Below are 13,150 nucleotides of genomic sequence, written 5' to 3' on the forward strand. Positions count from 1 at the left end.
CAGAGCCACACTCACTCACTCAGCGTCCACCCTGGCCGTTTTAAGAAGGCAAGCCCATCGCCTACCTCTTTCACTCTCCAGCCTCCTTGTGGTTGCTGGTTCAACTCTAGGGTCTGTGTTATGGTTCCCTGGACCATGATGTGACCCCTGGCCTCTTCCCCACTGACTTTGCACCACCCCTTTGGTCTCCCCTACTCTGACCACACTGTTTCTTTGCTAATCCTTTAAACATACATTGTCCGGCCCGATCTCTCTCTGGGTCTCTTGCACTTGCTGTGGTCTTCCCTTCTATTCTCTCCCCTGCTTCCAAATGTTGATTCATGCCTTCATTCAGAACAGGAGACGGATTCCAGCCCTCAGCCTGCGTTAGTGTCAGATAAGGTTGTACGCCACTTACTAACAGGAATATGCTCTAAGAAATGTGTGCCAGTAGCTTCACGTTGAGGGGCACCACAGGGTGTACCCAGCCACAATGTGACTACACCTTTAACACTATGGGACCACTATAGTCTGAGGTTCATAATTCCCCAAAAGGTTGTTAAGCTGCACAGAACCATTATTATGACTCCATGGCTACTTGTATTAAGTGTGTACATTTAATAAAAGTACAATTTATCCACTGATGTTATGTCAGAGCTTCTGACAGTGCCTCACCTAGATTCACCAAGTTTCTCAACAGACATCTCTGGGGCAGGGACGAGAAAGAAACTATTGTAGTAACCCGGGCAGAATCAAAGTACTTCAAAAGGACGATAAAGTCAGGAGATGTGAGGGAGTCGCCTGCTGCCTATTTATCTCTCACTGTTACCTTTCTAGGGAGCTAAGCTGAGAAGGGGAAGCTTTTAAGTTTTAAGAAAGAGGTTTTTTTTTTAAGTCTCGCCTCACTGTACTGTAAATTGCCTAGAAAGGATGGTGTGTGGAGTCTTGGTCCCTGCCTCTGTCCCCATGGGCACCTTTCCTTTGGTTGAAGGCTGGGGCACTGGCTTACTATTTGCTGTGTTGGTTGCCTGCTTAGAAACTCTGTTTAGTTCAGACAAGCAGTTTGCTGAGCATTGGTGCCAGCATTGTAGCAGGAACAGAAGACGCACAGTGAGAAAAAGACGGGTAGACCTTATCTAAGCACACATGGGACAGGGAGGCAGACAAACGGGATCCCTTTTCTACAGTGTAGCAAGTGCTGCTGCCCAGAAGGAAGCCTACAAGAAGGGCTTTACCCCAGTGAGGGATGGGGGCCGGGCGGAGAGGGCTATTCTCAGAAGGGCTGACACTGAAGGTGGGAATCAACCAAGCAAAAAGAGAGTTAGGAAGGTACTTGAGAGGACCAAGGCAGAGAGCCGTGAGAGCAGTCAGTTTGCGCGTGGGCAGAGCCGTTTCCGCCCTCACTGAGGCAGGCCCGCGTTCCAAGCCAGGCACAGTGCTGAGGGTACAGAAGTGGCCTTCAAAACCGAACCCAGAAAATGTTCCCCTGTCCCGCACCAGTTCCATCTTCCCTTCGGGTTCCAGAAACACATACATCTAAGCAGTGGGACTGGCTGCTCCAGTGGGGGCAGATGTGGGGGAGGCAGGGAGGGTCATCCTAGCTCGGTTACTGCATGAAGATGTGTTTGCTCTGATAAGCACTGAAGTACTGATCCCTGTTCCCTCCTAACCTGCCCACAGCTGCCACCCAAGGGGAAGCTCCGGAGCCTGTGCAGCCAACATGTGGAAAAGCTGCAGGTCTTCCAGCACCTCCACCCCATCGTGGTCCAAGCTGCCTTCCCCCCACTCTATAAGGAGCTCTTTAGCACTGATGTCGAGTCCCCCGAGGGCCTCTCCAAGTGACCTGAAGGAAGGACAACTGCCTGCTCCCTTCAGCGCGCTGGCCGGCCTCCCTGGACTCCGTTCTCCCAGCCTCTCCCTTTCTGCGCCCTGTGGAGGGTGATGTCCCTAGGAGTAAGCGACTGCCAAGCCCGGTGTTCTGCCCCCAGGCACACCAGCATCTGGCGGTGGAGGAAAGGCTTGTCGTGTTTGACTGCCCATGAGTTCCAGCCTGGCTTCTGGAGGGTATGGGATGGATGGGACATAAAAAGGCCTGCAGGGTGACCGAGTCAAACTGAAATCAGACCAACAAACGGGCATAAACCGGGGATGAAGAGAACTCAGCTCTAGACTCGCAAGCTAACAACAGTCCTTTGAATACCTCATAGCGTTTCCCCCGTGGGCTCCGGCTAGGGGAGATGGATCTAGCTCAGAGACTGGTGGCAAGCATACAGAAGGACCTGTATTCGTTTAACGGGAATCCAGATGCTTGAGTTGTTGTTGTTTTTTGTTTTTTGTTGTTGTTTTTTTTTTCCCTGCCTTCCTTCTTCTTAGTTCAGAAACGTTGTTAGCCACCCTGCCCTTTGTCTGGGACCTGAACTACCAGGATATGTACAGAAGTTGGGGTGGAGACGAGAGCGGGGGCGGGGGGGTTAGGGGGACGGGGTGGGGGGGGCAGGGGGTGGGGGGGGCGGGGGGGCAGGGCAGGGGGGCGGGGGGCGGCTGTTTTATGGGGCTTGGGTGTGGAGAGAAAGAACAACGGTGACCAGGAGCATTGCTGGCAACAATTAGAGTTCGAAGCTGTTGTGTGCGCTTCTAAAGCCAGCTTTGTTAGCGCAGTCTAATCAGAGGCGCTCACCTCACGCAGAGGCGGAGCACACAGCAGCTCTCCCCGCAGTGACAACGTTCTGTCACTGCCACACGCAGATGGGGCACGCAGCGACTCTGCCTTGGGTGACACCGTCCTGTAGACACTTTCCCTCTGATTCTGTCTCTTCCTTGAGGTCACACCTCTGAGAAGACTGAGGGCCTTAAGAAAGAGCTCTGCTCCCTACAGGGTTGCCATCGCAGCTCCAGCTGCCTTCTGTCCCATGAAGGTCCCTAAGACAAGCAGAGGGCTGGAGGCTGGCTAATCCACCAGAAAACCCAAGGACCAGCCCCTGGGAGGATGCCCTGACTTCAGCCTCTACACTGCTGTCCCTATGGGGAAGGAGGGCAGTACTGTCCCCTGCTCTGTGCCTGTGTGCCTCCGACTCCAGCATGACTAGGGACAGGCCAGGGACCTATTCTCCATAATCTTGCTCACAACTTCTCCCAGCTTTGTAAAGGCCAGACAGACTCCCCTAGGAAGGGGCTTTGTAAAGGTAGACAGCAGATGCGGAGGAGGGAGATTTATTTTTTCCCCCTCTTCATGGAAGGGTTTAGCTGGGTAAACATAAAACCCCCAACTTGTGCCGTTCTTTATAAAGATGATTTTTAAAGGCTGGAAGTGTATCGAGCATGTGCGCTCACGCAAGGGCGCAGGGCACACAGGCAGTGGGAGACTTTAATGGGATCGCCCAGGATGCATGCTTCCTCTCCGCAGTCTTACTCGCTGTGTCCAGTCAGCAACCTAATGTTTCATTAAAAAATTGTATCTCCCACCCCCACCCACCCCAGATTCTCCCCTATGCTAAGCAATCCCCCAGGGAGACTTGGAAACTGATGCTCACAGTCACCCGCACTGGGGGAATGGCAAACTAAGCTGCTGCAGGAACATACTCTAGACCGAGAACGTCCGACAAATGATGCCCACAGGCTGGGTTAGATTGAGAGAATCAACAGAATTTGCCCTGCATCTAAGAGACTAGAGTCTGTGGAAGCAGCGTCCGGAGAGCTCTCTAGCTCCCCAGGAGGAACCAGGATGTCAGAAGTCTTTTCAAGCTTCCCAGGCAGGCTGTCTCCGCAGCAGACCCTGCCTCTGCCGAGTCCCCCGCCCCTTCATTTCCTCAGCCGATTCGTCATCCTGTAGTGGCGCCTGCTGCAGCCCTCCCAGGTTGCTTTATTTATTTATTTTGCACCAACAGGGTTGCGGCAGACTCATTCTGGTTTAAAGAGAGAGAAGAGGAGGGAAAGAAAGAAAAAAAAAGGAGAAATGCTTTCTGGCTCTTTTCTCTCCCTCGGTCTTGGCAACGCGGCTGCAGTAGCGGCAGGAGCCACAGCAGTCCTGCCAGCCGGCTGATGCTGCAGGCTGCTGGGCAGCGGGAAGTGGGGAGTCAGGCACACAGGGGAGGTGGAGAAGCCAAGGTGCAGCTCGGATGGGACAGGCCCCAGCCCTGGAGAGATGCAGCGCCCAACTTGATGCCGCCCTCCAGCTTCTCCGGTAAGTGCCCCTGCCCTCTCTGTATGCAAGTCTCAGCTGCCCTTTTCCCACGGCATCCTCAAAGACAAGGCCACGTTAAGTGTGCTGGTCTAGGAGAGGGAGGTTGCACCCTCCACTCCACCAACCAATCATCCTGCGATTGGAAAACTAAAATGTCCCAAGGACCCGCAGTGGCGAGATACCAAGGAGACCATCCCTGCTTCTTCTACCTCTAGGAAGGGGTTTTCCCCACAGTCAGTGTGGATACTCCAAAAACCTCTCTCCGAAGTGCTCCCTCACCATGCAGGTCCCGGTACCTCAGTCTGCTGCGCTTTTAAGAGGATATGGGTTCATGTGGGTCTGTGGCTGTCACACAGAGACAAAAAAAAAAAAAAAAAATCTCCGTATCCCTGGGGGGGGGAGTGGCAATGCCCCAGACTCCAGACCCCAGGAAGAGTTTTCTAATACCCATCTCTTCCTGAAAAATGAGCCGCCTTATAAATAAAAGATGTTGACCCTAAGTCCCCCAGCCACTGGGCTAGCAGGCGTTTGGGGACAAAGAGGAAACTCATGGACGCAGGGAGGAAGGGAGCTGGCGCACACACTTCACTGCACTTTGGCTGAGTGCAGAGCAAAGGGAGGAACAGGAACTGCAGCAACAGTGATGAAGAGCTAGCTGTCAGGTGGACTTCCCAGAGCAGGCTCGGGGAAACAGGAGGCTGAGAACTCCTAGCACAGCAGAGATGCCTGTTAGGCTGTCAAAGGGGCAGCTCTCTCCCTACTCTTTCCCCAAGTCCCTTCACAAGTTCCTGGCATCCCTCGCCCCTGCCCTTTCCTCTAGCCTCCACGGTGAGGGTTGAACTCAGCATCTCCAGTTTCCCAACCGCTGTCGTCCTCTGAAGCAGCTGGAGGAGAAGTCTCCAGAATGACTCTCCTAGTGTGCAGGAAGACAGGGCAAGCCACAGTCCCCTCTGTGTCCCACGTGGGAGAAAATAGGACGCGCAACAGAAAGCTGACTCCGCAGGGCCCAGAAAGCCTGAAGCCTTAAAGTCCAGAGGTGCAAGACCTGCAGCCAGGAGAAAGACAGCAGGCTGCCTCCAGGAGCGTCAGCTTCCACTCCTGCCCCTCTGCCCTCTCTTTCTAACTCCTCTCTTGTGGTCTCCACGGCATTAGCAAGCAGAGGCGCTCAACACTAAAGACGCCCCATCTCTAGCACCTTGTCCAGCCCCCAACAGTTATCGTGGTCACCATCTCCTGGCACTGCCCAGGCTCTGGGCACCCCGAGACTCAGTTTATATAGATGGGCGCTATTCACGGCTTCTACCCAGGTTCCACGGTGCTAGCCAGTGGCTCCCTTCCTCCCACCCATGGCACCAGGGCATGCACTGTCTCTTCCTCTTTATCCATGGCTCCTTGGCTCACAAGCCATTTCCTGTGCCTTCTTGGGCAGCTCAGGTGGGAAGGGGTAGACGCTCTCCCTCAGAGGCACCTACAAACTAGAATCAAAACACCAGGAAGGAAGGGTGTAAGGGGAGCTCAAAGCTGAGGGCCCCGTGCACAATGTGAGCAGCCTTCCGGTAGCTGCTACATCCCAACCCTATCTCTACGGAAAGACGCGCTGCTGCCCTCGGGGCTTTTGTAAGGAACTCCCAATCTCGGTCGCCCGCTGTCCTTGTACTCTGTTCCCTGGGTAATACGCAACCAGGCTTGTCATCCACACAAACATTCTGGGGACACCAAATTGGCAAGTCCAGAGCCTGGGCCTTGGGCCAGGCTGAAAGAGGGCAGAGACTGGGGCAAAGCCGAAGCTTGCATGGCCCCTAGCTTCTGATGACTTGGTCAAGGTGAGGGCCTCTTTCAGGTCAGCACAGGGTCAGAAACTCAAGTCTGGGTGGGATCTCCCTGAGCCTTAGGTACCATTATAGGGACACAATATGGGAGAACAAGAACGGGTTGGGTCAGCCAGGTGGTGGTGGCGCACGCCTTTAATCCCAGCACTCGGGAGGCAGAGGCAGGCAGATCGCTGTGAGTTCGAGGCCAGCCTGGTCTACAAAGTGAGTCCAGGACAGCCAGGGCTACACAGAGAAACCCTGCCTAAAAAAGAAAGAAAGAAAGAAAGAAAAAGAATGGGTTGGGAGGAACAGAGTTTACAGAGAGCAGATGTCAGGGAGACAGGACTTGAGGTATCCCTGGTCTCATAGATACAGGGGGAAAGCTCCCTACATGAAGATGCAGGGTTCTTTCCCCACTACTCAGTCCCTTCCACCTTCTACCACAGAAATCAGCTTGACTAGCGATCCACGCTTAGGAAGTACATGACCGGTAATCCTGTGGCTGCAAAGGCAAGGTTTCTCCAGTTGTGTGCCACACCTGCTGGCAAGATCCACACAGGCCACGCTTTCCTCCCCTTTAAGGCGGTTCAGTGGAGTGCAGGGTCACCACCGTCTGACACCACTTTCCAAAGAAGGCGTGTCATCATCTATTCCAGGCCTCAGGGGATGGACGCAGCCTCCACTCCAAAGCAAGCCTGGCTCCCGTGGTCCTCACTCCTGTTCCTTCTCCTCCTGCCTGGAGGGAGCATCGGTAGCTGCCCTGCGGCCTGTGACTGCACCTCCCAGGCGCGGGCAGTACTCTGTGCCCATCGGCGACTGGACGCTGTCCCTGGAGGACTTCCACTGGACACAGAGCTCCTGGACCTGAGTGGGAACCGCCTGTGGGGCCTGCAGAGGGGCATGCTCTCCCGACTGGGGCAGCTCCAAGAACTGGACCTCAGCTACAACCAGCTCTCCACCCTTGAGCCTGGGGCATTCCACGGCCTACAGAGTCTGCTCACCCTGAGGCTACAAGGCAACCGACTGAGAATTGTGGGTCCTGAGATCTTCTCAGGCCTGCCTGCGCTCACACTCCTGGACCTCCGCCTCAACCAGATCGTCCTCTTCCTAGATGGAGCCTTTGGTGAGCTGGGGAGCCTACAGCAGCTGGAGGTTGGAGACAATCACCTGGTGTTCGTGGCTCCAGGGGCCTTTTCTGGGCTGGCCAAGCTAAGTACCCTCACCCTGGAACGCTGCAACCTCAGCACGGTGCCTGGCCTAGCCCTTGCCCGGCTTCCGGTGCTAGTAAGTCTGAGGCTCCGAGAACTGGATATTGAGAGGCTGCCGTCTGGGGCGCTTCGAGGGCTAGGGCAGCTACAGGAGCTGGAGATCCACCACTGGCCGTCTCTGGAGGCCCTGGACCCAGGGAGCCTGGTTGGGCTCAATCTGAGCAGCCTTGCCATCACCCGCTGCAACCTGAGCTCGGTGCCCTTCCAGGCGCTACACCACCTGAGTTTCCTCCGCGTCTTGGATCTATCTCAGAATCCCATCTCAGCCATCCCAGCCCGAAGGCTCAGCCCCCTGGTACGGCTCCAGGAGCTCAGGCTGTCAGGCGCCTGCCTTACCTCCATCGCTGCCCATGCCTTCCACGGCCTGACTGCCTTCCACCTGCTGGATGTGGCAGACAACGCTCTTCAGACCCTAGAGGAAACAGCCTTCCCTTCTCCAGACAAACTGGTCACCCTGAGGCTGTCTGGTAACCCCCTAACCTGTGACTGCCGCCTCCTCTGGCTGCTCCGCCGCCGCCGCCACCTAGACTTTGGCACACCTCCCCCAGCTTGTGCCGGCCCCCAGCACGTCCAAGGGAAGAGCCTAAGGGAGTTCTCAGACGTCCTGCCTCCAGGCCACTTCACATGCCAACCAGCCCTGATCCGGAAGTCCGGGCCCCGGTGGGTCATTGCAGAGGAGGGCGGGCATGCTGTTTTCTCCTGCTCTGGAGATGGGGACCCAGCCCCCACTGTCTCCTGGATGAGGCCTCCTGGAGCTGGGCTGGGAAGGGCTGGGAGAGTCAGGGTCCTAGAAGATGGTACCCTGGAGATCCGATCGGTGCAGCTGCGGGACAGGGGGGCCTATGTCTGTGTAGTCAGTAACGTCGCTGGCAACGACTCCCTGAGGACCTGGCTGGAAGTCATCCAAGTCGAACCACCAAATGGCACCCTTTCTGACCCCAACATCACCATGCCAGGGATCCCAGGGCCTTTCTTTCTGGACAGCAGGGGTGTGGCTATGGTGCTGGCCGTGGGTTTTCTCCCCTTCCTCACCTCAGTGACCCTCTGCTTTGGTCTGATTGCTCTTTGGAGTAAGGGCAAGGGGCGGGTCAAGCACCATGTGACTTTTGATTTTGTAGCACCTCGGCCGTCTGGGGATAAGAATTCTGGGGGTAACCGGGTCACTGCCAAGCTCTTCTGACCTTTCCTTCCACACTGCAGACTGCCTGAGTCCGCTTCAGAAGCCAAAGGCAAAGGTAGAACTAAGATTTCTTGACCCGCAGCTTCACGGCCGGCCGAACAGCATGCCTCCCACAACCTGTCGCCTGCGTATGAGAACTGCTCTAGTCTGAGGACAGCGATGTCACCCCTTCCTTATCTGAGGACCCCAGAGAGCTGCAGATACAGACCTTATCGTCCCCGCCGGCCCGCCAGGCACCCACACACAAGGCAGGAAAGATACACGGGGCTCCCGTCTGCTCTCCTTGCATGTACATCCGTTAATAACTAGGACCAGTTGCCAAACAGCTAGAGGATCACTTCCGAGGTGGAGCTGGGATGCGTTACAAGCTTCTTAGATTCTGCTCGTCTGGGCCGCCGGCAGACAGCCTCCCCGGTTCTTTTCTGTTAGCCGGTACCCAATCCAGCCAGTGCCCCGCCCCCCGCCCCCCCCCCCGACCCCGGGTGTAGGAATGAACTAGAGCCAAGGAGTACAGAGGATGCGTGGGAGTGGGACTCGGCTGCACACTGGCTGTCTGCCTGCAGGAGCTTCCACCGCCTCCCCGGCCCCGTCAAAAGCCACCACAGGGGCAGCAAGAGTGAAACGTCATCTCTGGAGTCTTACTTGCTTTCATCCACTTCTCCCCGCTTCCTCCCATTTCAGCTATTGGCCATCTCCCTTCTGCCTCGCCGCCACAGGCAGCCAATGGCCCACAAGGCCGGCAGGGGTCAGCACTCCTCGCTCCTCCCAGTCTGCAGCCTCTCTCCCTGACTCCCCTGTCTTTGAGGGGATCCCTACACAGAAATCTCCTACTTCACACTCCCCGTCATCCCAGTGTTGGATGTCCCCGGCACGCTTGGCAAGGGGCAAGGCAGACGGGAACTCCTAGAAAAAGGCTAACAAACACAGGAATGTGCAGTTGGCGGGGGGTGGGAGGGGTGGGGGCGGGGGCGTGTGCGCGGGCGCCCGCAGCTCTGCGAGCCAAAGCCACCGTGAGCAGTGGAAGGAAGGGAGCCGCCGCCGCCTTGGGTGCTTCACACCAGCCTCAGCTCCCTCACCTGGATTTAGTGCGGTCCCAGTGGGACGCTGCCCCTGGATAGATGTCACCTCAGAGAGGAAGTGGAGTCAGAGGGAGAATTGCTGAGCACTACAATGTGCTTGCAACAGAGGACAGAGCAGAGCCCCAAACACTGGCATGCTGGGAGCTCGTAGTGACAGCATCAGCATCAGAGGGGGAGGGGGCGTGCCAGTAGGACAGGAGGAGGGAATGACAAGAGGAGAGTCATGCAGCCCCAGGGAGTCTTTTTTCTTGGCTGCAGCCATCTACCCAGTGTCCTTAGTTTCCCTCCTCCTCGCTGAGTCCTTGCCCGCCTCACACCAAAACGCGTGCCACCACGGGCTTTCTAGCAGCCGCTGTTGCCCTTGCTCTGAGGAGACTCCTAGCTCAGACTGTCCCTGACAGGTGTGAGCAGCTGCCACCAGTGAGCCAGCACAGCTGGGTTTGAGAGCACACAAGCACGTGAGAGGGCCGTAAGTGGTTGTAAGAATTCGGGGGTTGTAGAGTGAGGCTGGAGAAAAGGACGCTCTTGAGACATAAGCGACGCTAAGATGCCAAGCCCCTCTCTGCCCTCGCAGGCTGAATAGCCCCTCAGCAGCCTCCTCAGCTCCTTCATCCTTCCAGCAGCCTATCAGGTTAGGGCCTAGGAGATGGCCGTGGGTTGCTCTCCGCTACGCCTCTTCTAAGACCTATCTTTTTATTTTATGTGTATGTATGAGTGTCTGCGTGTAGATATGTGTGCCGTGTGTGTACTTGGTGCCCCCCACAGAGGCCAGAGAGAACATTGGATCCCAGGAACTGGAGTTTCCGATGGCTGTAAGCCAACAGTATGGGTGCTGGTGACCAAACCCAAGTCCTCTACAAAGGCAGCAGGTGCTCTTAACCACTGGACCATCTCTGCAGGATCCTTCCCAGCATCTACTCTGCCCCCCCCTTCCCCACCATTTAAGACAAGGTCCCATTGGTTGGTCTGGAACTTGATGTGTGGACCAGATTGACTTTAAACTCACAGAAGCCTGCGTCTGCCTCCAAAGTACTGGCATTAAAGGCATGTGGCACCGTGACCACACCATCTCCCTGGCATTAAAGGCATATGGCACCGTGAGCACGCCATCTCCCTGGCATTAAAGGCATATGGCACCGTGAGCACGCCATCTCCCTGGCACTAAAGGCCCGTGGCACCGTGACCACGCCATCTCCACGCCGAACCATGTTCTTGCATAGCTTTCCCAGGACACCTCAGAGAAGTGAAGCCCATTCGCTTAATGTCACTGTGTTGAGCACTTCCACAGCTTTTCTGGTAATCTGCAAGCCAGTCCTTTACCTGATCTGTGTGGAAAGGGTGCTTTTAGTTCAGTTGTGATAGCACAGGGTGTGTGTGTGTGTGTGTGTGTGTGTGTGTGTGTGTGTGTGTGTGTGTTTTAGTCCTCACATCAATCCTAAAGCTAAATTAGGTTAAGTTGCTCAAGTGCACAGAGCTGGTTAGTAAGAAAGCTATAATTGAACTCAGAGGTGACGGACTCAAAATGTACCGTTTCTGGCCGGGCATGGTGGCGCACGCCTTTAATCCCAGCACTCGGGAGGCAGAGGCAGGCGATCGCTGTGAGTTCGAGGCCAGCCTGGTCTACAAAGCAAGTCCAGGACAGCCAAGGCTACACAGAGAAACCCTGTCTCAGAAAAAACAAAAACAAAAACAAAAACAAACAAAAACAAAAATCTACCATTTCTACCATACCACCAAAGTCACAGAGTCTCTCTGAGCCTCTTCGTTGTATGTCATAAAGCTGTGAGAAAAAGTGACATTTCCTACCTACCCACTCCACTGCTGAGGGGGCCTGGGTCCAGCTGTTGATTCTGACCTTTCTCCTGTTCCTGTGATGTGCCCGACTCAGGAGGCTGCGGTTACTCTTTCTTCTCCCTCTCTTCTCTTAGCAGCCTGTCTGCCTCAAGGACTGCAGAAAGGAAAAGACATTCCGGGCATCAGACAGATGGGAAGGGGATGTCTGTGTCTCCCAGAAAAAAAAATTTATCATGATTAAAACATGGATACTTCAGGGGTTCCAACTTCAGAAGCCTCTTGGGGTGAAGAAAGGCTCACAGTGCAGCAGAGCACCCAGCGTCATGAGGCCACTCGCACTGTCCAGCTTGTGCCCACTCCCGCTGGAAAGGGCCTTCTTGGAACCACCCCATCCTACCTTCCTATCTCCAAGCTCGCAGGCTGAGAGAACTGCAGACCCCAAGGCCCTCGGGGACGTGTCAGCACTCTCCCATATCGGTCCCTCTAATTCCTTTTAAGATTCGTTTATTATTATGTATGCAGTGCTCTGTCTGCATGCACACCTGCACACCAGAAGAGGGCGCCAGATCACATTACAGATGGTTGTGAGCCACTGTGTGGTTGCTGGGAACTGAACTCAGGGCCTCTGGAAGAGCAGGCGGTGCTCTTAACCGCTGAGCCATCTCTCCAGCCCTGTTCCCTCTAATTTCTAACTTCTGGTTCTCCTGTGCTAGATTCTATTTGGGGATGAAAATCCCGCAAAGTGACACCCTCGCCTCTGAGTCCCAGGCTTCTCTTGATACTAAGTAGTGCAAGCTGGTGAAGGCAGATGTGTATCCTCAGTCAGTCCACAGCAAACACGGGCCCCGTGCGCTGCAGTTCCGGTCCACAGCAAACACGGCCCCGTGCGCTGCAGTTCCGGTCCTGGGTCTTGGAAGCCTGTTCGCAGAGGTAAAGCTGAGGTGAGGGCTCAGGCTGCCTTTGCTCCCAGCGTCCATAAGACAAGGATAAAAGGGTTACAGTCTAACAGAGATGCTACAGCGGGTGCTACGCTGGTCCCTGTCCCCTTCCTCCACCAGCACACATCTCTCGGCGACAGGTGGGGGACCTCTGGGCAGGGCTACTGCCCTAAAGAGGACCGTCAGGATAACTCAGGCTAGACCACATGTCAGGACAGCAGCTCACAAAACCTGTTCCTCTAAAACTGCTTTGTAAAGAAAACCAAGTAGGAAGCCTTACAGCAGAGGTTCTCAGCCTGCGGGTCATTTGGGGTTGCACGATCTCTTCACAGGGGGTTACCTAAGACCATCAGAAAAACACAGATGTGTTTGCACAGATGTGCAGAATTACGGTTATGAGGTAGCAATGAAAACAGTTTCTGGCTGGGGGTCACCACTACTTGGGGATCTGTATTAAAGGGCCACGGCCTTAGGAAGGTGGGAAACAGCTGCCTTAGGTTGTGGTGCTGGAGGAAGCTGAGACTCTCTCTCCTGGGACTTCCAACCCATCTGATATAAAGACAGGACAGCAGCACCAGCATAAATGAGCAGAATAAGACTCCTGGGGCCAATTACTAGCTTCTGGTGGAGATTCGACTGATGGGGGAGGAAGCTGTAACTCCTATGGTGGGCGGCAAAGGAGAGAGAAATGCTCTTCCCAAAAGAGCTTTCACATGTGGCTGGGGAAGGGAACACTGCGCCAGGGCTCCGGAGCCAGGCGGCCTTTGTCTGAGAACCCCATGCTATCTAAAGTCAGCTTTTTTTTAAAAAAATTATATTCGCATCTCTGTGCGGTACGTGCATGCGAGTGCAGGTGCCCAGAGAGGCCTTGGAGCCCTCTGAAGCTGGGGTTACAGATGTTTGTGAGCGGCCCAGGGTGGG

General features: G+C 55.2%; 2 protein-coding genes across 3 annotated transcripts in view; both read left to right on the forward strand.

The window, feature by feature from the left end:
* The window catches only part of RORC (RAR related orphan receptor C), a 27,259-nt gene extending 24,981 nt beyond the window's left edge, over nucleotides 1–2,278 (forward strand). Inside the window, exon 11 of the mRNA XM_084769224.1 lies at nucleotides 1,660–2,278. Within this exon, the coding sequence (XP_084625350.1) occupies nucleotides 1,660–1,821 (162 nt within the window). The 3' untranslated portion in view covers nucleotides 1,822–2,278. The remainder of the gene's footprint in view (nucleotides 1–1,659) is intronic.
* Nucleotides 2,279–2,517: 239 nt separating this feature from the next.
* Nucleotides 2,518–9,357, forward strand: LINGO4 (leucine rich repeat and Ig domain containing 4). 2 transcript variants are annotated; one of them, XM_084769215.1, is made up of 2 exons: nucleotides 2,518–4,159; nucleotides 6,417–9,357. In XM_084769215.1, the coding sequence occupies exon 2, from the start codon at nucleotides 6,454–6,456 to the stop codon at nucleotides 8,416–8,418; it is 1,965 nt and encodes a 654-aa protein (XP_084625341.1). In that variant the 5' UTR covers nucleotides 2,518–4,159; nucleotides 6,417–6,453; the 3' UTR covers nucleotides 8,419–9,357. The 2 variants fall into 2 exon arrangements, with proteins under 2 accessions (XP_084625341.1, XP_084625342.1); XM_084769216.1 differs by having other exon boundaries at nucleotides 6,627–9,357.
* The last annotated feature ends 3,793 nt before the right edge of the window (nucleotides 9,358–13,150 follow it).

Source organism: Acomys minous (assembly GCF_964271855.1).
Source record: "Acomys minous genome assembly, chromosome: 19".
Classification (NCBI taxonomy): Eukaryota; Metazoa; Chordata; class Mammalia; order Rodentia; family Muridae; genus Acomys; species Acomys minous.

Coding starts and splice junctions, on each gene's coding strand:
- LINGO4 (XM_084769215.1), top strand. CDS start 6,454: ATGACCGGTAATCCTGTGGCTGCAAAGGCAAGGTTTCTCCAGTTGTGT.